Source organism: Carassius carassius, chromosome 6, assembly GCF_963082965.1.
Source record: "Carassius carassius chromosome 6, fCarCar2.1, whole genome shotgun sequence".
NCBI lineage: Eukaryota > Metazoa > Chordata > Actinopteri > Cypriniformes > Cyprinidae > Carassius > Carassius carassius.
In genome coordinates, this window is record NC_081760.1 from 3,928,303 (window position 1) to 3,952,762 (window position 24,460).

The 24,460-nt window shown below is 38.8% G+C and overlaps 1 protein-coding gene across 8 annotated transcripts in view; it reads right to left on the reverse strand.

Annotated features, from left to right (window-relative positions):
• LOC132142254 (protocadherin Fat 1-like) overlaps window positions 1-24,460 on the reverse strand; it is an 87,627-nt gene that overhangs the window by 21,842 nt on the left and 41,325 nt on the right. For 6 of the 8 annotated variants that reach the window (XR_009434036.1, XR_009434035.1, XM_059551984.1 and 3 more), the window contains exons 4-11: window positions 22,660-22,721; window positions 16,700-17,029; window positions 15,814-16,024; window positions 15,391-15,459; window positions 14,351-14,490; window positions 5,746-6,021; window positions 5,264-5,474; window positions 416-4,489 (exon numbers count right to left, since the gene is read on the reverse strand). Coding sequence is in view for 6 of the 8 variants with exons in the window: in XM_059551984.1 (XP_059407967.1) it covers window positions 416-4,489; window positions 5,264-5,474; window positions 5,746-6,021; window positions 14,351-14,490; window positions 15,391-15,459; window positions 15,814-16,024; window positions 16,700-17,029; window positions 22,660-22,721 (5,373 nt within the window). In the remaining 2 variants the exon portion in view is untranslated. The remainder of the gene's footprint in view (window positions 1-415; window positions 4,490-5,263; window positions 5,475-5,745; window positions 6,022-14,350; window positions 14,491-15,390; window positions 15,460-15,813; window positions 16,025-16,699; window positions 17,030-22,659; window positions 22,722-24,460) is intronic. The other 2 variants (XM_059551986.1, XM_059551987.1) reach the window with 1 other exon arrangement.

The window sequence follows — 24,460 nt, forward strand, 5'->3', positions numbered from 1 at the left end:
CGCCTGTGTAATTAAGTGGCAGTGTGACTTGTTATGCCAATTTCTGTCATCACTCTACGATCAGGCAAATACGAAGGGATGTAATGAGACCGTTTTCTCTGCCAGGAAGTGCTCATCTCATCTCACACTTGGCATCGTTGTTCACGTTAATTATCCCCAGAGCTGAAACATTCCCGCTTTGTTTCAAAAGCATTGTTGGGAAAATGATCCAGTTGTCTATTTATAATCTCATAGTGATATAAGTATTCTTTACATAGAAATCCTTCAGAATGTGACAATTTGATCACGTCAAGGGATATTTTGCTTTAGCTGTGAGTGGATTCCCAAAGATTATTAATTGCATGTACTATAAATTATTCCATCATAAATGAGTGAAAATAAACTGCTAAAATTAAACTGGAGGTATTAGACCTACCTGTGATAAAGTAATTGATTTGCTTGTTATTGTCCTCTGTGTCCAGGTCTGTAGTGCTAAGAATGGCTATGACTCCACCAGGTGGGTCATCTTCGCTTACTGTGCCCTTATAGATCTCTGCTGTGAACCTTGGTGGGTTGTCATTCACATCTACCACTGTGACATCCACCTTGGCTTTGGCCATCAGCTGTACTTTGTCTCCACGGTCGGTGGCTAAGACTGAAACTGTGTACTTGCTTTTCTTCTCACGGTCAAGCTCCTTTAATGTGGTAATCCATCCTGTTTCACTGTTGATGGCAAACAATTCTGCAATGTCCCTTGCCTCTTGGTTGGAATCTAGATTGTAAATCATATGACCATTAGTGCCAGAGTCCAGGTCAGTTGCCTTCACCTGTATAACAGAGGTGCCACCTGGAAGATTCTCCACAATGAAAGCTTCATAAGGGTTTGACTCAAAGAGCGGTGGATTATCATTGACGTCCTTGACCTGGATACTAATGTCCACAGAGGAGACAACTTTGTTACCATCATATTCGCTTTGTGCTTGTAGGGTTAGCAGATACCATTTGGTGCTCTCGTGGTCAAGCTTCTTCTCCAGCTTCAAAGATCCTGAGGTGGGGTCAACTACAAATACCTCATCTTGGTTGCTCTCAGGAGTATTCCCTTCCACCAGGCTGTAAAAGACTGGCTGATCACTTTCAGCTTGAATGACATCTATTTCTGAACCAAGAGGAAGATCTTCATCTATGGCAAACCTGTAGTGGGACTCTATGAACTTTGGCACTGGGACCTCAGGAGCAAGAATCCTGACATAGACTGGAATAACAGAGGACTTAGTAGGATTTCCGCCATCTTTTGCTCTTACAAGAAATGTGTAGAGTTGGTTCTCCAATCCAATGAGGCTTTCCTTTGTTACAATGACACCACTAAACTGGTGGATTTCAAAATTCTCCTCAACATTGTCTGCGTCTCCTTCAATAGAATAGGTGATGTCTGCATTACTACCTTCATCCATGTCGGACGCTGCAATCTTAAGTATGGTTGTTCCTCTTGGCATGTCGGAAGCAACATTAACTTTGTAATCAGCAGCTCTGAACTGCGGGACATTATCATTGATATCTGTTAAAATCACATTTACAGTGCAGAAGCCAACTTTTCCACCACCATCTTTAGCGATTAAAGAAATCGGAATCACTTTCTCCAGTGGGTTCTCTCGGTCAAGACTCTCCAAAGTGAAGATCTCTCCATCTTCAGAGATTGAGAACTTGTCTTTAGCAATGTCATTGACTATATGATAGGTGAGTCTTCCATATGTACCTGAGTCCTCATCTATCGCTTGAGCCTCAGCGACTAATGTTCCAACTGGTGAGTTCTCAAGAAGCTCAACCACATAATCCACCTGGTTGAAAGTAGGATTGTGAAAGTTAGCACTAATAACATTGACCTTCACAATGGCTGAACTTCTGAATACACCATCTGATACAGACACATTGATGTTGTAGAGAGACTCCATATGGGGTTTCCGGTGGTTTGATATGACTATAGCCCCATTGTTTGGATCTATAGCAAAGTTTTGTCCTTCATTTCCTGATATAATTGAGAATTCAAGTTTACCACTATCTGAGTTGTCAGCATCGGAAGCCTGAACCTGGGTGACAAAGTGGCCACGGGGTGCCAGTTCACTGACCGTAGCCTCATAGACATTCTGTGAGAACACTGGAGTGTTGTCGTTAAGGTCCGTTACATCAATTAACACCATGACCTCACTGGAAAGGGCAGGTACTCCACCATCAACTGCTCTAATCATCAGCTTATGTGAGCGTTTTCCTTCATGGTCAAGCATTTGAGTTGTCCAGATTGTGCCTGTGTCACGATCAATGCTAAAGCAATCAGAGCTCTTGTCTTTATCTTCAACAATCTGATAAAAGAGCACTTGGTTGTTACCTTTATCAGCATCTGTAGCTGAGACTTGTAATACAGATGTCCCGATTACTGACGCTTCTGAAAGACTTGCATTGTACAATTTGCTATGGAAAACAGGTGGGTTGTCATTAACATCTTCCAAGATTATGTCGACAAAGACTTCAGCTTTGGCACTGGTTAGCGAGTCGGTTGCCCTTACGCTGAGTTTATAGGCTGGGTGGGTCTCGAAATCCAAAGGCTTTACAACCTGAATGACGCCAGTATTAAAGTTGATGGAGAACTGATTGAGAGGGTCCCCTTCTGTAATTGTGTACACTATTTTAGGGCCTTCAGAGTCATTAGCCTGAATGTGTACAACAGGCATTAGTAATGGTATGTTCTCTGGGATCTCCAGACTGTAGAAGGTTTTCTCAAACACAGGCACTGCTTTGTTTACAACCATTATTGGCACTTCAACAGATGAGGAAAGAGCTGGTTCACCTCCATCTCTGGCTACAGCGGTTACTACAAATTCAGGGAAGTTAAGGGAGTCCTTCTCAAGCTTCTTTGTTAGTGAGATTTCACCATCCATGCTGATCTGAACAAACTCATTTAGCTCCTGAAGATGGTAGCTGATCTCAGCATTTCTGTCGATATCTGCATCAACCGCAGTCACTTTTGTGATGATGTGACCCACCTCAGTGTCAACTAGCACCAGTGCCTGATAGGGTAAATTGACAAACACAGGTGGGTTGTCATTAACATCCTCTATTATTACAGTCACAAGGACATGGGCTACATCAGATGACTTGTCTTCTCTGGTCACCTCCACCACAATATCAAATACAGCTTGCTCTTCTCGATCAAAGGGTGTGCCTGTAGAGGAGACTACTCCCGAAGTATGGCTTATTGTGAATCTCTTATCAGGGTTCAGAATTGTATAAAACAAAGGTTCATTGACTTGGTTTCCCACTGCAGCAATTACAGCTAAAATCTTCTTCTCTAAGGAATTTTCTGGTACAAAGACCTTGTATGATTCTTGGGTGAACCTCAGAGTACTTTCCTTATTCTCTCTGACATTTATTTTTACCAAAGCTGTTTTAGAAAACCTGCCATCAGAAACCCTTACTTTGAGCTCATACCTGCTTCTAAGCTGAGTGACATTTTGAATAGTGATAACCCCTGTGACCGGGTCCATTTTAAACTTCTCTCCAATATTGCCTTCGACAGTAGAGTAAAACAGCCTTGAATTTGGACCAGAGTCTGTATCTGTGGCATTGACAGTGATCACTTCCACTCCTTTGTAAGTTGGCACTAAGACTGTGGTTTCATATAGATCTTGGCTGAACTGAGGCGGGCAGTCATTGACATCCAGGATCTCAATAGTCACGTTAGCAGCCTTCTCTGAAAAATGACGGGGGATTCCCATGTCGTGGACTTGAACAGAAAAGCGAAACACAGATCTTTGCTCATAATCCAATTCGCTGATGGTTCTGATTGCACCAGTGCTAGAGTCGATGGCAAAGTAATTATGGGCAAAGGGCTCAACAATCTGATAGACCAGCCTAGAGTTCGCATCATGGTCAGTGTCTACAGCACGGATGACAAGTGGTGTGTTGTCTTTGGTGAGGACTACACTGTTGACTGGAGAAGACTCGCTGACCATTCCAGTGAACTCATCTTGAATAAATACAGGTGCATTATCATTCTCATCCTTCAAGTGAATCAGCAGAGTAGTGTTACTAGCCAGACCAGCCATGTTGGTTCCCTGAATGGTTAGTTTGTATGATGGAATATTCTCATAATCCAAAACCGAATGGGTCACAACGACTCCAGAGTTGGGGTTGATGTCAAATGCTCCATTCACATTTCCGTCTTTGATCTGATAGAACACTGATGATTGGCTGTTGGCTGTAACCAGACTCACAAATGCTCCAGGCCGAGCGGTTTCGCTGACTTCAGCAGAAAACTCCTTCCCTGCAAATTTAGGGATGGCATTGTCGGAAATAGTGACAGTTAAGTCAACAGAAGCAGTAGCACTAAGTGGTGGTGTGCCTTTGTCAGAAGCTTTCACAGTTAGCTCAAATCGGTTCCTGTTGCTACGGTCCAGCTCCTTTGCCACAGTGATAGTACCCAGGATAGGATCAATAGCAAATGAATTGCCCAAGTTTCCTAGGAAGGAATATGCCAAAGATGCATTAAACACTTGCTAAAAGGTTTAGATTTTACTTTCGTGAACTCTTTAGAACTCATTAATTTACACTTTCGGTTTCAAACTGCTTTAAAGACTAAATAAAAGAATAAAGGAATAAAATGGATGCACTGATTTAAAGTTAAAAATTTAATATTTTTCTTAGTATAAATGTTTGTTTTGCTTTATCTATAATGAATATTTGAGTTTGTCAATCTATATTTGACCAATCAGCTGCCTGCACGTCAATCAATCAGTATGTGATCTGAACAATGTTTGCTGTCTCGTGCCAACAAATACACACACACAGTACATTTCAATTAGCTTCTGTAATCTCAGACATTACAAATATGTGCATTCTCAAAAGGACACTTGGCGTCATATCTGTGCTATGCTCTGCTCTGTATCAAAACGCTCACACTTCAGTGGACTGAAGGACCCTTGGCTGCCACATTCAATATCTCCCACATTTTTGACTGAAGTGGCCAGCAGGGGCAGCTCCTGTGGATCTCCTAGCAATATCCCAATTAAAACAAAGATATGATAGGCTTAGAAACTTTGCCTGTTTCTACTTAGTTGCCTTTTCAATGTTTAGGCATTTCATACATCATACTGCATTTCGTTGCCTTGTGCCCACATGTGCAATGACAATAAAGTTGAATCTAATCTAATCTAATCTAATATGTATAAAATATGTAGTTTCCTGGACAAATTGGATAAAAGTCAAGAGCAATGAAATCAATCAGACGGATTACCTGACTCAATGCTATAGATGATCTCAGCATTCTGCCCTTTGTCTTTGTCAAGAGCAGAGACCTGAAGCACTGCAGAGCCGATTGCAGCAGACTCAAATACACGGCCCACATATGGTGCACCAGAGAACCAAGGTGCATTGTCATTGGTGTCCTGCACATTTATAATCACACGCACCAGGTTCCGCTTCACAGGAATGTCCTGATCTCGTACCTGCAGTGATGAGAGGATAGGAAAGGGCATATAATAAAGCAATTCTCCATAATTTCAACACTTTGATTACAAGCTTGTGTGAAACACATCCAACATTTTACATGCAAGTCCTTAGGAGATTCACCTCCATGTCTACTAAATTAAAGGGAGAACAAACTGCCAGGATAGTTTATAGTAAATGATGGCTGTCTGGCTAACATTTGTAAATCAGACAGAAAAATTGATTATACAGATGATGTTGTAAATTAGGTTGCAGACCGCATTATCTCACCATGACAGTTAAAGTATGTTGGTGCATGGTTTCGTGGTCTAGTTTCTCTGCAGTGTACAACACGCCGGTTCCAGGATCTAGTCTGAACTTGCGTAGACTGAATGGGTCAGTGCTGCTGAGGAGCGTGTAGGTTAGCTTGTTCTTCTCATCCTGGTCTGTAGCTGAAACCTGTAACACCTCTGTGTCAGGTGAGGTATCTTCAGGGACATTCACTTCATACTTGGACTTAGAGAACTGGGGACGATGATTGTTGGTGTCGATCACTTTAATAAGAACCTGTAAATACAAACAAAAATAAACAGTTTAGAAACTGCATGTGTCAGGTTAAATTTTAAGTATATTACTATAATCAGTGATAACATCATTAGTATTCCATGATGAATGAATAAAAAACCATAACATACACTAAACAAGTAAAATATCTGTCTAACAGAGATCATTGTAAATGGGGTAAGATAAACCAAGCAAGAGACTGTGTCCTAAATGTATCAATGCTCTTAAAAGATCCATTACAACACCCATAAACAAATTGACCAAGGCATGTTAAAACTCTGGAATATAACTGTTAATTTATGAAACAGAGCGGAAGATCAGTGAGACAGTTAGGACAGGCCAGTCTAACATCCATCTAGCTGTTTAATGAGGTTGGCAGGTGAGTTTATCTTTTGTTACGGTTTAGTGCAACTGATTTCCAAAAGGATGAATTAAAAACAAAACCTCACATCTCTGTATCTGTCAGATCAAATGTGTCTAAATTCATTCTCTTTAAGAAACCCCGTCCAAAGCCATCAAAGCACCGCTTTTGCAACAAACGAATCACTTTCAACAATATTTCTACACAATTACTACTATACATCAAAGGACCTGCTGTGAGCAAGGTTATGCAGAATCTGTAGGTCTCTGCTTGTTCGGGAGGACTGTAATGGCTGTGTGCAACGTTGAATGAAGTGTAATAGTTATCTATAAGTCTTGACGGAATTAATTTTTTTATGGAGATAAAGTTTAGCTTAGGATTTATGTTTTCGGGATAGGGACTCATTTGGACCCAATAATGGTGATGTGTGACATCAGATTTAACATCCAAATTCAGTCTATTTGCTGAATATCTGTCAGTTCCCACATTAAATATAATGCTGTGCTGTCTGATCAACATGATTCACCAGGCTAATTAAAAAGTACTTCTTTTAGACAGATTAGTCAATTACTAGTTGTTCAGACTACACACAGACAAGCCGATTAAAAAAATGTGCACATCATGACATTGAATTTAATTTATGCTTGCTGTCTCATACCTCAGGGGATCAGAACTCTTCTCACAGCTGCTTTGATATTGTCCTGATCAATACCAGTAATAACTCAGGCAATAATTTAAATGTCGGGTTACTTATGACTTGCATTCACCAATTAATGTTATAAAACCAACATGAATTCAAATTCATTTGAGTTGTGGCTGGTTGTGATAACATTCCATGTTGACATTTTCTTTGGTTAGGAATGATTGTATCGGGAATGCAGAAGGATGTGTTTCATTAACAGATTAAAGTCCTACAGCGAATGAAATGCCAAAGTTATTCCACTGCATACTTATGAGTGTTTTGACTTTTTAGCAATTCTCAATACACACACTTCCTGTACATAGGCTAATGCAGTAATTTAATTTATAAGCTGTCATTCTGAGACACATAAATTGTGCTCACACATTTATTGTCATCCTTTTTCCCAGGGTTGTTTTCAATATATATATATATATATATATATATATATATATATTATTTTTTTTTTTATCAAAGTAAACCATCTGTCTATTTGACTTCTGGGTGAGGATTAGTGAATAGCCAGGAAGCTCAACACTCAACACAACCAGAGCAATTGAACAGAAGTGTATAATGTGTGTGAGCATACATAAACTGGGCTCATACAATCAAACAGTTTTATAAAGCTAGGATGTAGAACAAAGAAGGTGAAATGCACTGTCTAGTTAGAGTTAGGCATGCGTGCCAGACATCAGGGGGCGCTGTTTTACATAAAACAAATAAAAGCATAGAGAAGTGGATCCACTGATTCAAAGCAGAATCCTCACAAATGGATTGGCCACATATGTGCTCCACTAGTCACATATGTTTTCAAATGACTGGTTGGGAGTGAAAGTTGGAGTATGTGGGAGGGTTTTGGTATATCACAGAGTGATAACTGAAGGAATTTATCTAGCAGCAAATGTACAAAAGTGCATTAACTAGAAAGCCTGATGCTTGGTTTCAAGAATCATTTTTGCGTACAAACATTTGAGATTCTCATATACCTTACTATATCTTTTGGCTGAGTGGCTATGCTAAGAAAGTCATATATCAATATATATCAATACATTAGAACCTTAATAATATTTCATTTCTGTGCACATAATCCTAATAGAGTTCTATTACTGAAGAAGAAGCATGTCATCTATACTGGAACTGATGATTGGTTCTTTTGCACTTTATCCACAGTTTCAGTTACAATCGTTATATGATATAGTGATACATCACTATGTGCTGAATCACAGTGTGACTATGTTTTAATATATTTTGGAATGTAATTTATTCCTGTGATGATAATGCTGAATTTTCAGTATCATTACTCCAGGCTTAAGTGTCACATAATCATTCCAATATGCAGATTTGGTGCTCAAGAAACATTTCTTATTACCACAATAGCTGAAAGGAGATTTAAAATAGATTTTTTTTAACAATGTAAAAGTCTTTACTGTCACTTTCGATCAATGTAATGCATCCTTGCGGAATAAAAGTTTTAAATTCTTACTGACCTAAAACTTACATATAAAATGTAATTCATAATAAAATAAGAAAAAAAAAAATAATAAAAAAAAAAGATGTGTTAAAATGCTGATTCACTGTAAGCTTTTGCAAAGGGTTTGAACACTTCATAAGGCATAATCACTCTCAAATTTGTTGTTTTTCACTTTGGAACATATATCTCTCAACCATGTTAGACGAATATAGCCAAAAATAACAATTTAAAACATAGCTGTTATCTACTACTTGCTCTCAGCTCAAGATTAGCCCATGTGGGTGTGAGTGTGGGTAACTGACAGCATCAGCACATCCCCTGTCCCTGAAGAACATACTTGGTTTTATAGAATGTCAAAGGTCAGAGAAGAGTAATCTTTTTTCCTTTTTTTCTCTTCTCTTGCCTACTTTCTCACACCTTACCCTGGAAACATGCCACCTGGCCCTGGCAGCCTGGCTCTTTTTTGTGTAATTGATGCCAGCACAGACAGTCAGCTGAAAGCACTGGTGTAAACAGATGAAGCTTGTAGCTTGTATTTGTTTATATCCTGCCTGCTTTTCACGATGTTTAGAAGCTTCACGACTGGGATGTAAATGTATGGGGAAAAACTCAAAGGAGCTCCACTAATGTATAACACACAGAGAAAGAAGGACAGATGGAGGGATTCGAAAGAAAGTGGTGAGTGAGGGAGTGATTATAGAAAAAAAGACCAGAGAGTGTGAATGACAGATGAAGAAGGATGCGCGTGTGAAAGACAGAAAAGGAGAAAGATGTGGAACAGAAGTGAGGCACAATAAGAGCGAGAAAAGCAGAAAGGACTCGAACACTATATGAAAATGAATCTGTGGGTGTGAATGAGATAAACATACACATACATCAGATGATCCCTAAGGGGGGCTATTCCAGAAGCTAGCAGCCTATTATTGAAGAGAAATTCCTGTTACAAACTCCAACCTCTTAGACTATGCATGCAAACGCATTTCCTCCCACACATGTACATGTGATAGACTGGTTTAAAGCATCTCAGATGCAACAACATATATATTAGTGTTGGGCGATATGGTCATTTTGCAAATCGTCATATCGTCAGCCAGTGAGATCGACGACACACGATATTATCGTGCATGGGTGTAGCAAGAGACGAGAGAGACTCTTAAGTCTCGTCATAGAATAACTATTTTGTGTTTTAAACCATGCAGGTGCACGAGAGAGAGCCTGTGGAATCACCAATAATCGAAAATATATTGCGCCTCATGACGAGACCGACGCACCGCCACAGAAACAAGAATGAGATGCATTCTAACATAACTGTGCCATTAAACTCAGTTAGTGAGGGCTCGTTTAAAATATATAGGCCATTCAGATTACTTGTTAAAGTGCAATGAAATACCTTACATCTGCAGACGATGTACGTCTGTTTGTGGATGGAGATCAGTCGATCTCTAATGCTTGACCCTAGTGGTCACCCCAATGCCTTGTTTTTCTCAATGAAGGTGGTACTTAATCACAAGCATGCACATACCTAGAAAACTCTCTTATGCAATTATGAATGCTATTTATTGGAATTAACATAATTCTTGTACCAAGTTTTGTGGCATGCATAGTTATATTACACTACTGTTCAAAGGTTTGAGGTCAGTACTGAGACTTTTATTCAGTAAAGATGCATTAAATAAAGTGTCACAGTAACATGTCACATGGGCACTGTCCACCCAGATCCCCATATTTCTTTGTATGTGACTTGTCTTAGAGAAAATAACTTTGGCACATTCGCAAACACACAAGAGTTGCCACACATTCTCTCAGAAGGCCTAAAATAGGATTACACCCAGCATACACTTTCATCACCCACTGCATTCTTTTCTTCGCTTCCAAAATAATCATAATCCCTCATTGCCTGTCTCAAATGTGGTGCTTTTGTAGAGATTGGGGTGAAAGAGAGATAAAAAAAGAGTGGAGATAAATGAAAAAAACATTGAAAATAGAGCATGGAGAAGGTCTAGCAAGCCCATGTGGAATACACATGACTTTGATTTAAACAAAGATATGCTGCTCCACAAGGAGGAGATAGCTAATCACTTCAGGAGAGGGTCACTAGACATACAAAGGCAAAAGCAGAGCCTGAATGCAGATTTGTGATTAAAAATGTGTGTTTGGTGAGTTGCAAGGGCAAACAAATTCATACAAATAAATCAAACAAATAAATAAAATCCTCTCCTTGTCAGCTGTAATCTGTTTAAGATTGTGTTTTCTTTCAAACACAACTTGATATAGTTGCAGATGTACTGGCTGGGTGACACACTGAAATTGACTTTGGCTATGAGAAGCACTTGTTAGCATCCAAATACAACAAGGTTCCAAACTCATTGGTTGGTCAATGAAGAAATCAAAGATGAAACAAGCATCAAATGGGTTGTATTACCCATCCATCTTTCTCTTGATTTGTAAAGCGAGATGAAAACCTGCAGGCGTGCATTTAATATTGTCTCTTTAATTTTAGGAGCAAATATTTGCCTGATTTGTTCGTTTGTCCTTGTTTTTTTTTTCCAGCACCTGCCTGAGAGTTTACAGAGATATTTGGAAGTGTTGAGTATAAACTGTCTTATGTCATTACTAATTAGCCAGCAAACTGAAAACTCCTGTCAGGGTGGTCTAATGTACGGAGGATGTCTGCAAAGGAAAAACAAACTGTCTCTTCCCTATTCTAGTACAGTCAGACCTGTACTGAGACACAAGCTATAGGTTCCAAAATTTAATAGGAGTTTCAGTTAGAAGGCTAGTTATATATCCATGTCATATTTCAACACAAAAAAGGAAAAATAAAGTAAGAAATTATATTTTTATTCTACTTCTATTTACTATTTTAGGATCAGATTTTTGCTCTCTGACATAATTTTAAAGGGGTCATATAATACAATTTCAATGATCCCTTTCTCTTTAGTGTGTTACAAGCTGTTTGTGAATAGACAAGATTCCTAATTTTGCAAAGACTAAAGTCTCAAACCCAAAGAGATATTCTTTATAAAAGTTAAAGACTCGTTCCCGCACTCCTAAAATGCTTCATTTAAACACGCCCCCACATGTCTATGTCACTGTGTGGGAAGATTTGCATAACACTGCCCAAATGTTCACACAAAGAAAGAAGCAGTAACTTTTATTCTTGCTGTAGCATTGTTGCTGCTGCCGCCATGTTGTGGAGATGCTGTGTGTTTCATTGTGAAAGCGAAACTACTTCATTTGGTCTTCCAAAAGAGAAATCAGTGGTTAAGTTGTATCTACAAAACTGTTCCAGAAAAGTTCAACTCAAATATTCAGATGTGTGCAATGCATTTTTCAGAAGACAAGGACTGATTAATGGGAGAGTAGCCTATAATGCTGACTAACAGCCTGTAAGTATGTTTTCATATTTAAAGGATTTGCCACTGATGATTCAAACGCAAGTTTTGAGCAGTGTAGAGTAGCGCATGTTGTTTGCAATTTCTCTGATCACAAATGCAGACATGGTTTTATGTTTACACGGCGCAATGCAACGCAACACATAAAAGACAACATGTCATAAGTTATTATAATCCATAATTATGTCCCGACTGGATGCTACAAATGCCTAGTTTGTAATGGGTTTTATTGTTTTTGTCTCGTTGCACAGGGACATGGCATTACAGTATGGTCAGTGGCGTAAAATTTCTGTCACATGCTTGAGGTATTTGGCCAAACACAAAGCACTTGATAGCTGACCAATCAGAGCAAACCTCACTTTTCAGAACGATGAGCTTTGTAAAAATCGACGCGTTTCAGAAAGACGGGGCATAGAGGAGAAACAATAATGTACAGTATGTGGAAAATAGTGAGTTTTTTTCAACCTTAAACTGCATAAACACATTTCATTACACCAAATACCCAATAGAATGTTCTTTTGGGGCGAAAAGAACCCCAAAAACTATAGGGCAAAACATGAACCACATTAGTTGTGAGAATCACCCAGAAGCTCTTGTCTGTTGTTGATTTTCAGTCTTACAAAAGATTTTAATATCAGTTTTTATTACAGGGGACGCGATCACTGATCTAGAGCCAGTTTCATGTTTCCCATCAAAGCCTCAATCGTCATAGGTCAACAAATTCAACTGAACCTCAAGCTGTTATGATTATTACAACATCAACAGGATAAACCCAACAGCAAAAGAGTCATAAACCCCAAAAATCTGTTCACAAGCAGGTCCAGACAAAACCAGGCGCAGGGCACTGAAATCTGCACTCTGTGACCCTTGAATGTGACAAATGTAACTGATTCGACTTGAAAGGTTTTAAGGCCCAACAATGGCTTCAGATTAAGCAGGGCCGGTTGAGAGACGCTTTGAAGGGCTGCAGTGCAAAGGCTCACAGTGTCATGTCACTGTCTTTATGTTTGGAAATTTCATCAATAAGAAGGAGAGTTAGTCAGATTGTGGGGGCTTCGGTTCAGGATATTCGTGGCAGTTAATTTTGCGTGCAGGAATGTACATATGTGGTGGAATCATTGGCCATAGTGGTCTGCTTGATTACAAGAGAGTTCTGACAGTGTTGCCTAAACATATCCTGGGAAGGAGGCTGGGGAGCAGGTCACAATGCGGGCTCTGTTCAAAAGAGTGAGTGCACAAACACAGCCCTCAATCAGACAGCCTCAGTGACCTCTTTAGGACCATATGCAAAGATTTACTCATGATCCAACAGGAAATCAGCACATAAACGGTGCAAGCTGTTTGGAGGCGATATAATTGATGTAGGAAAGACCAGTGGCAATGTGTTTTACAGACTACTACAAACCTACCTGCTAATTTTTCTAGTAGAAAAATAAAAAATGACATGTGCCAGAAGTAACTTTACTATTAACAAACTTATAATGACAAAGATGAGGTCATACTATTAAAGTACTATTAAATTAGAGTGTTTAGGGCAAAAGTCTAGTGATATATATGCTGTGATGTTTTAAATGGTTTAAATATTAGTTTAATCATATATAATGATCATCTGATTTATTAATAATGGTGTTCGTTTGATTTTGATAAAAAATATTTATATTTTCCATTACATTTCCGGCAACTTTAGAAAGTAGAAAAAAAAGAGCAAGTGTCATCATCTTATTTGTATCAAAAGCGAAGGTTCAAGTAAACTGACAGCGAGATTGTCAGAGAAAGAGAAAAATGAAAAAGCAGGAAGCCAGACAGCTTCATCCTCCTCAAACACTCCAGGAATGAGACAATGGAAGATTCCAGGAACCCTGGCCAAAAACTCTCTGTCCGCCAGGCCAACGAATGTCTGCCAGCATGTTGTGACGTGAGGCATTTGAAGAACATTTAGGGAACCTTCACACATTAAAAATGTCCACAATAACTGACCTAAATCTAACCAGAAAAACTTAAATCAGGTACTTTGAACAATTTTTTTTTAGAACAGCTTATGACCTGGCCCACACTGATCTTGAAAAGAATGTATCTCTAAATACCTCAAAAAAAATCATTGCAAAACATGTATTTGGATTAGGTTTAATAACTGTATTCTGTGCTCTCCCTGGACTTATCTACATCCGCATCAATAGCAAGATGTTCTGCTCCTTTTTTAATCCTAAAGGCTGTTATGAGCTTATTCAGGGAAGACCTTTGGGACCTTCAGTGCCAGTGCAGCCAAAGAAGGAAACTCAATTTGGAAAGCTGGAAATGCTTGGGTTGCTTTTCCTTGGGTTGAGACATTTTTTGCCCTTTGTAGTGATCTCAAAAAAGAAGCCCAGGCCTCTATGGTGAGCGCAGAATGCTCTGCTTCCATAACACTTCATTAGCGATTCAATTACCTGCGTGCTGACAGATCTGTTGCCATCTGTTGCGTCCACCGTCAGGTTGTAATGGGATTTCTGCTCTGCATCCAGCGCTTGGGCCACAATCACCGTCCCACTCGCCTTCCCCACCTCAAATCGACTGTCAGAATTACCACCTGTTGAGAGGAGGTTTTCACCACAACCAAAATGGACAGGAAATTAGATGGCCATCATCACAAGTTGGGCAGTTGAAGACAGGAGAGATAGAAAAAGAACTGCACAGGTGGCAAAATTTCCTCTGCTTCACACTTTTTGACAATGCCACAATAATGGCTGTCTGACATACATTCTGCCATTTCGCTGCCTTAGTGGAGGAAAATCCACAAGATTTTGTGTTCTTATGAATAAAAATATGAATTAATGACAAAATAAGAGGTTCCACAATAAAAAGAAAAAACGAAAAAGCTTTAAAAAATAAATAAATATTTGTCTGAAAAAGTATGCCAAACTACTGAGGGTTTAATTTCAAGAATTACATTCTTTTTTCTTTATTTTAGGACTTCTTTTTTTCTTTATTTTAGAATTTTAGGATATCTTGAAAGCTAATAGCTATGATTTCAGCAATTTTATGTGCATTTCATTGACTTTCATTAATTTTTGTTACACAAATGTTTCAGTCATCCTGCTCTTTTGATCTCGCCAGCAACCATTGACCAGCAAAAAAAAAAAAAAAAAAAAAAATATATATATATATATATATATATATTTATGATTATATGACCAGACATAAATATAACAATCATAAAAACACCATACATGAAAGAAAATAAGAGCACTGGGTCTTCAAAGTAAACAACACTGAGTGCATAGGCTGGCAAGGAAAACAAGCTACTCTTTATGGATCTCATTGGTTGGATGGAGACTAATTTTGAATTAACGATCTCAATGTAACTCTTTCATTGCCAGCTCATAAGCACTTAGGGAAAGAGGTTCAACACTTGGGACCTGGTGCAAACAATGTGAAACAGTCACAACAGCACGAGTACAAAAGCACATGACAGATCTGCGGCAGATACCTTCTGCGGTGCATTTCAGGTCGCAAGCCATCTGAACGATGTAAAACAGCTCTTTAGCCACCATGTCCTCTTCCAAAGCCAAGAAGAGGATCAAGGAGACAAACAAGAGGAGGAAAGCAGGAGGAGAGAAGCAGAAGAAACCAAACCATTCCAAAACCAGGAAGAGAGAAAGTAAAAGCTGTCAGTGGTTAAAAGATAAAGGGACAGGAAGAAGACGCAAACTATTAAGTCATATTATGAGAGTTCTATTGAGAAGATAAAGACAAAGATAGAGGTTATTTCATGCAAACAAACTTCCTCTAAAGAGAAAATTTCATCATCTTAGTTTGTTACAAAGACACTTTTTAGAAAGCTTCATTATTGTCAAGGCCAAACAGGTCAAACCAACACACAATAAACTCTTAAAACCTACATCCACCATACCTGTTATTTCAAACCAGACTGGTGTATCCACAGACTCTATAGTGATAACCCCGACCATGTGTGACACGGGGTCACTCTCCATGACTGAAAAGGTGTAAAATGCCTCGTCAAATGCCAGAGGGACCTCGCTCGGCTCCGGCTTGGGGATCCATTCGATATGTAGACGGCAGGTGGACGATTTCTGGGGTCGGCCATTATCTACTGCTTTAATCTGGTGGATAAATGTTGAACAGAAGACTAAGAAGATGTGTGTACAATTAAATAATACAACTGCAATATATATTACAGTGTTATTTATTAACATACCAGAATTATAATGTTTAAAAATGTATGGAACAAATCAGAGGCCATAAAATAGTAAGAACAATGGATTTAGGATCCATATGTTTGGGAACTATAATCATTTTTGCAATTCTCTTAGTGGTGCTGTTAGTGGTACCAAAATGGCAATACTCGAAGCTCAATCAGGGAGAGATACAACTGTCTGAAAACTAATAAATGTGAGAAAGACAGAACGGTACCAGAACACCTGTCACTGTGACTTTAGAAAGCGACAGATGTTAGGTGATGAAACAATGGGAGGTCTGGCAAAAAATGTCACGGGCCACATGGGCCGGTAGGAAGTTCACTTTACACTCATAAAACTCAAAGGGACATTCAGGAAAAATGTAGTGTGTGTCAAATCTGAGAGCTCAGGTTTCTACATTCCAAATCATAAAAACGGCCTCCTTAAATGCTGTAACTCAAGAAAGCAAGCAAATACATTCCCAATGAAAAGGATCCTGTTTTTCATATCTTGATATTTGCACATTTCTAATTTTTCCAAGAGTGCAATTACAAAATGACAATGACAGAATATGTGTTACAGAAATGGCTAGGTCCTCACCGTTAAGATATCATAATCTCCGGCTGAAGAAAACTTTTTAAAGGAAACCATGCCAGTTTTGGGCTCAATGAAAAACTTTCCCTGTTCATCTCCATCCTCGATGCTGTAGGAAATCTCAGCGTTTGGCCCTTCGTCTCGATCTGAGGCGATGACGCGGTACACGGGATCTCTCCTGAGGGCACGCTCTTTCTCCTGCTTTTCACGCTCTGGGAGTTTGATTTTGTAGACTTTCTCCATAAATTGTGGTTTGTTGTCATTCTCATCCAGGACTTTGACGATGACACGAACAGTGGCGGACTTCACAGGAACACCCTGATCAGATACTGTGATCTGTAAATAAGAATGCAGAATGCTAAATATTTTGTTATAAATTTGTTAATAAAAGATTACAGTTTTTTTTATAACAAACTATTATTTCACAGTTTTATACTTGAACATTTTCACTCAGAAATTGTCACAGATACAAAGTATATCCTACACCAGATGGATGGATAGATGGATAGACAGATAAATCGATTATAGTGAATTCTTCAGACCAATTAGTTGACTAGATGTTCAAACAACCCACTGAGTAGATGGTTTTGAAAATATGTACTTTTGCGCATCCCTTCTTTAAAGTTTGATTTGTTTGGATAGAAATCTTCGGGGGGCTGATAGAAAAGCATGCAATTGAGGGGGCGGAAAGATTCATTCACTCAGTTCTAGTTTTCTTCTTTCCTTTCATGTCGAATAATCCCAAAACCCAAGAGAGCTGGTGTCATAATGAACATTTTCAATTAGAGTGACAAAACGAGCGGTACTAAGAGAGGTGCACAGGACAATAATAGAACACACTCAAGAATATCTGACACAAGTGATTGAAAACCTTCATTATAGGGAGAGCTTCAATCAATCGCCATCCAGAGGTAAAGAAAAATCTCCTGTTCAGAACATGAGGGCAAGTGTTCTTATCTAAGTCAATTGGCTGACAAGACTGAAGTAATTCCCTGTGCACTCAGCTGTCAAGCAATCTTTTCAGATCCGTGCGGCAAGGTGGGAAGGGTTTCCGGAGGTGAGAACAGACTGTTATGCTTTTCTCTGTATGATTACAGATTTACATTTTTCCTAGTTAATTTTTTAATGACTTTACAACAACAAAAATATTATATTGAATGTAATAGTTAGACATTACTTGGCATCACAATGGATATGCTTTTTATATTTAAAAAAGCTATCCAATCAGATTGTGTTGCTTGCAGACTTAGAAATGAATACTTCACACATTATTCAAAAAGAACGGTAGATCAGCTTAGTTCAATTGTATTGCAAGCGCACTACAGTGACAAAAAAGAGAAGTTCACACATATGCACCAGTTCTAACAGCAAAGCACTTTTATCAACAATATGAACAGTAATAGGTACAGGAGCTGTTCCAAACGAGAAGAGACGGCAGCATTAAGCAGAGGCTGGTGGTTTGTTAAGCATATACTCATGCTCAGAAAGCTGTATCCAATCTCAGCTGGTATTCGTTAACCAGCTCATTAATTCCTCTGGATATCTTCAGTTAAATCTCTGAAAATGCCCATTAGAGGCAGCTTAATTGTACGCTGGTGCAGAAGCTGATGAATGCAAACACACACAGAGATGCAGACACACACACACGATTTCCTAATAATGAACTCAGCAGACAAGAGCAGATGAATAACAGGCCAGCACAGCATCTGTTCAACACTCTGTAAAAGCAGTCCAGCTTTTGGTGTCAACAGCGAGTAGACCTATAATGTGTATTCGTTTTCAAATCTGTCCAGTGCCATCCAACTGTTTTGGCCAAATAGATTTAACTGAACAGCTCCAACAGACCACTCTCCTGAGTTAAGCATGTTTGCATGCCTGCAGTGCACGTTTTTTTTTTAAACCTCTACCGGCCAATGGAAATAATTTAAGAAAGTTGAAATTGAATTTCCAGTTCGGTAAAAAATAGACCATGTCTGCTTTGAACATCAATTACATAACTACCCTGAGTAAAACTGTCCACAGGGTAAAAATCTAATTTGATTGCTTAAAGTTAGAGCATACCTCTCTTCAACAAGATGAAAGATTTGCAGACATTATATATTTATGCCTTGACATTGCACTAATGGTACATTTTTTATCAGTTTACGCATCTCCTGAGAAGTGAACCCATGAATTTGGGTTTGCTAGCTTCATACACTACTGCTTGAGCTACCATGATGCTAACAATCATGTTAGCAGCAGGACGAATTATAAATCATGCGGGTATGAGCAATAGTCGAGTCTCATTTGTAAATACATTTGTGCTTTTGAACAAATCTTTTATAGGAATGTTGATTTTTTATTGACTCTGAACATTTCACCATATCATTCAATAAATAGAACTGAATGAACTTGGTAACCAAATTAATTCTCATTGAACAAATGAACAAAAAAAAACAGAGGTATTTTGGACATGTTATTGGATGAGAACTGAACTGAGCTGGATGAAGATGACATCACTGAATCAATGATGAACTGACTTAAACTGAAAAATTGACTGTTTGCTATTGTCCTCTTTCTAGAGGTTAGAGAATTGAATTTAGTTTGTATTAGTTAAAAATGATGTTCCTGTTTAACACTGTTAAGCTTCTTTGACAATCTATATTCTATAAAGTGCTATATAAATAAAGGTGACTTGGCGTGTAGTTTGTTGTTAAAAACACAAGGGTCGACTGAATGATTCAGTGACTCATTACAAGCATAAAGTCTGGCTCCACATAGCAATATAACCTGCAAAAAGGCAAAGCATCGCCCTACATCCTCAGACGCTCCGGGTGTATTCCCAGAAATAAATGTAATTTCTTTGCAATTTAACATAAGTGAATCATGGACATTATTTTTCTGTTTGGTTTTGGAAGTTCAAAGAGCAACAGAACGGACTCTCCGACGTTCTGTGCATGCCTCAACATGTTCCAGATTAGCTCTCTCTCTCTGTTCTTTATTTTCTCAAATTTCACTCCCTTCCCCCTCTAGGAGCATTTGCACCCTACACCTTCCTTCCCTCCCAGCTCTTAAGTGTGTGTGAAAGTTTGCAGGGTGCTCTCCCATATATCTCTCTCACACACACACATACACACTCAAATGCCCTCACCCTGGCCCCGTATAACTGCCTCTCCCTCCCCCCAAGCATGTGCTGCCTCCAACTAACCTCTGCGAGCCCCTGAGCACCAGCTCATTCCCCTGTCTCCTGCGGTGCTATGCTCAGCAGGATTGTACTGCCCCTGGTAGAGAGACAGCCAGACTCCTGGGCAGGAGGCTGGGTGAGACAAGACCCCTGGAGGGAAGATGTCAATAAAGAACTTCCTGTTGCTGGACCCCTGACTAAACGCTGGCCAAAAACCAAAATTGCTGGGGTTGTCATGACTACTGCAGTGGGCCACCGGTGCCGTGCAGGAAAAAAAACAGTGACTGGACTGATGGTCATTTGTTTATTAGTCTTTCGCTCAGCCGGTCTATAGCTGTGCGGTAATCAAATTAAGCATGAGATCATAACAGTCCCAGAAGGTATTTAAACAGAGAAGAAGACAGTTGCTTTGAACAAGTTATGAGAAATGTATCCAAAATTCTCATTACGATCCTTCTGTTTCTATGGACTAGATATCTAACCGACTAGAGTCTGTCGAGTTTTTTCTTTTACATTTATTTTCAAATTCTTTTCGTGTTAATGTTAAATTTAGGACCGCTATAATGAACAATTTAGTGTGCCTATTGAGTTTGCCTAGGTCCTCAAAGCGATTCTATTGGCAAAAAGAATCTTTAATAAGTAGCATATTCAGTGGTTGATAACAAAATTGCTTCATGGTGCATGCCATCTGAACCGTTAACAGAATCATTAATAGTTTTTGTTGCATAGTATATAAGCAAAACTATAGAATTTGAAACAAAACATTTTGTTTATACATTTTCTTTCTGTTAGTAATCTTATGTTTCATAGGCTAACCAGTTAACACACTAGCACAACATATCGTCTGCAAACAAATCCTCTCTATCTTAATTTGAAACTAAAAGCAGACGAGGCTTTCGGTGTTAGTTGCTTATGATATGCAAACTGCTACCATATTTCTATTTATCACAAATAGTTTTACTGTCTACTGCACGGGTACTTTAATAATGAATGAATTAGAAGTCCTGCACATTCTCAGGAAATAGCTTACTTCCGCATTGAAAAAATAAGGTTAATATGCTAATGTTGAATGATACATATATATATATATATATATATATATATATTTCTTTTTTTTTGGATCAACATTATAAACAAGCAGGTCCTGGGCAGACTAAACAGGTGTACTGTAGTGTCCCCGACATCAAACTTCTTGGAAGTACTCAAGGCGAAAGTATGCATTCAGCATCATGCTATCAAGAAGCATAACAGACTGTTTCTGTACGGGTAAATTAAATGGAAACTTTGGAAGGTTTAAATGTGGTTTCAATTCAGGGCTGCCTACCAACTTTAACAAACTTTTCAAATTTTCGCTTTTCTATTTAAAAGTGCAATTAAAAGGGTAAAAGACAATGTCAGGTGAAAAGCATTCCTTGCAGCTCCTTACTCTTAATACAGCTAACATATGGCATTCAAGTCAAATGAAACTACACGCGCCACCAAACTCCAATCTCAACAGTTAAAAAAACAAAACAAACAAAAAAAGCTTTGTTAATTAAAACCCAGAGGAACAGATTTAACCTTGAGGGGCTCTTGGCACTACTGATATTTAGCTGAAATGCTGGCATTAGCTAATTACAAGCATACTGTCTATCGGTCAGCAGGCTTTGCTTTGAAGTCAAGGAGAGCTCTTCACATCACTGAGGCATGGAGAGAAGAAGAGAGGACAGACACTGGATGAGCCTATGCTGCAGGGTATACTATCCTCCCTGGTTTTATTTCCTGTCTGCACCCCTCTTGCTATCTACAATGCAATTAGTCACAGACATGGGTATGAAAGCACTGGTAAGGGCTGGTGCAAATTCAGCAAATGAAACGACATGCCACAGGCTTTGAATTGCACAATCTATAACGATAATTAAAGGAGCATTGGGGAAGAAAGGGAGCGGGTGGTAAAGAGTTATTGAGAAAGAGAAGGAGAGATTGAGAGAATCTTGCAGCTCAATTAAAATCCACAAGTATAAACTTTGGCTAGGCATGGGGATGCTTCCTGTTCTAGCCTGCCTAATCCTGAGACGGTACACTGAGAGAGAACAAAGGCAAACTCCTACATGCATATATACACACACACCTACCCTCCACACACACCGGATATCTAAATCCCCTCAGAAGCATTCTGGAGAGAATGGAGGGGGAAGAATGCAGTCCGCTCACGTGCGCAGTTTAGTTTCATGGCTTATGCCTTGGGTCTAAGCAGTCAAAGCTAAAAGTTTTTTACTCATCTGTTTTCCCCATTTTTAGGATTTTTGTCCCTTTTCTTCCAAGTAATTCCATTTAAAATAATATTCTAGGTTAAAGTTGAAACCAGAAAACAACAATAACAAAAATCGTTCAAATTACATTATATTTTACAGTATTTTATTATACACTACAGTTTGAAAATTTGGGGTCAGATGCATTAAACTGAATAAAAGTGACAGTAAATGCATTTGGAATGTTATAAAAAAAAATGTATTTCAAATGTTGTTCTTTTAAACTTTCATCAAAAATTTCTGAAAAAATGTACCATGATTTCCACAAATATTCCACAAAGTAGCACAACTGATGTCAACATTGATAAAATTATGAAATGGTTCTTGAGCATCAATATTATATTAGATTGAAAAAAGCTCAACTTTAAACCAGAACACTCCTTAGGAGTAAAAAAAAAAAAAGAACAGAAGAAAAAAATTGACCTTTTAGGACTTCTCTAAATATGAGTTTGAAGAATTGTCTGCTCTAAGGAGTGAACATGTGATCAGTGGATGCATCTGGCTGTTTTTACCTCTAGAATATGTTCATCCTGTTGTTCTCTATCCAGCTTCCGAGACGTGGTGGTGACCAAACCTGCAAACACATGAACAAAATTTAATAACCACATTAAAACTCATTACTTTAACCAAATAAAATCAAATTTCACTGCAATGGTTTGACTTGGCTAAACTAAAACTTGCAATTATAATAATTATAAAAACATTTCTTTTTAAAGACACATTTTTAGAATGTATCACACACACACACACACACATTCAGACAGACAAACACAAACAAACGTTAAATACCACAGATCCAGCTGCACAGAACTGCAGAAAAGGGCACTGTGATCGTGTCAGGACTGCTGAACAAACAACCACGCTTTAAACACACACACACACTGCTTGAAAACAGACAACACAATCCTCACACACTACCTTCAACCAAACACACAACACTCATCATAAACAGCTCCAAGCTCAGAAATGATGAGTGAAATGTCAATGCAGCCATCACTGTGTTTACTCCATATATGATTCTGTTAGTAGGTGTGTTTTTCTATGGTGGGTTTTATAAGATTTCTCTCAAGGGCTTTACATTACAGGAAAATAAGATCTGAGCACAACGGAAATCCAATTGGAAGTGAATTCAAGTGCCGAACCCAGTGAAGAGAGAATAAACAGGCAGACAGAGATCGAACAACAATGCAAATGAGCACATGTTTCTGTAAAGAGCGTCTTGATTGCAGATAATAAGCAGACTTGTGTTCCTCTGTCAGTATAATTGTACATTAGATGGGGCAGAGAGCGCAGTGGACGCTGCCAGCCCCGGCCACACGAGAGATGCCTGCCGACCGCACTGCGTCTGATTAGTGCAGAAAAAGGATTTCCGAAACCAGAAGCCATCAATGGCGCACATGCAGGCAGCAGAAATAGCCCGGCCGCAACACGCCTCCTGCTCCAGCTCAAAACTGTGTTAGGCTGCTAACCATCTCTCTCTCCTTTGCTCTTGAAGTCATACATGGGAATGAAAATAAACTCTGAATATGGGCAGACATCAAAATCTATGCACTTTACAACATTATATTAAAGGCAAAGCTACATTTATAGACCAAGAACTTGACTGGAATGGAAAAGAGCATTAAATCGGGACATTTAAAAAGGTTTTATAAGAGTTTGCAGGCATATTATGTATAGGCAACCCTCTACAGTAAATCACTTGCATATGTGACTAAATCTTCACTAAATCTTCACTCTGGGTGACTAAATGTTGATTAACATTAGCCATTGGCTTATAAATTCTTAGATTTTACCCACCAGTGTGTGTTAGAGCCAATTACAAGTTTACCACAGATATGTTTTCACTCACCGAACACTATGACTGTGTGCTTCAGAGTTTCATTCTCTGTCAAGCAATCCATATTATTTCAATTCATCTCAATGAACATGCAGCGCACATGTATTTGACATACCGTAAACCCTAGTGTGAAGGTGCATGACTTGCTGTCACTTTGCTGAGAGCACTGTTTCTCACACACACACAAAGAAGAGAGAAAGAACGACCTTACCAAGTACACTGACGTGCTACATGTAAACAATAATCTTTGTGGTGTTTTTCTGTCAAAATGACGGAGTTCATTTGGAATTCTTCAGCTTTTAAGAACAACCATAAGATACTGCTGGTTTCTCTGGTAGTAGGCGGAACTAATGAGCAAACTGAAATCTCATTGGCTGGCGCTCATCTATTATCGTCCTGTCTTGACTGCCATTTTACAGACAAAAGCGCTCTCTCTCTCTCTCTCTCTCTCTATATATATATATATATATATATAT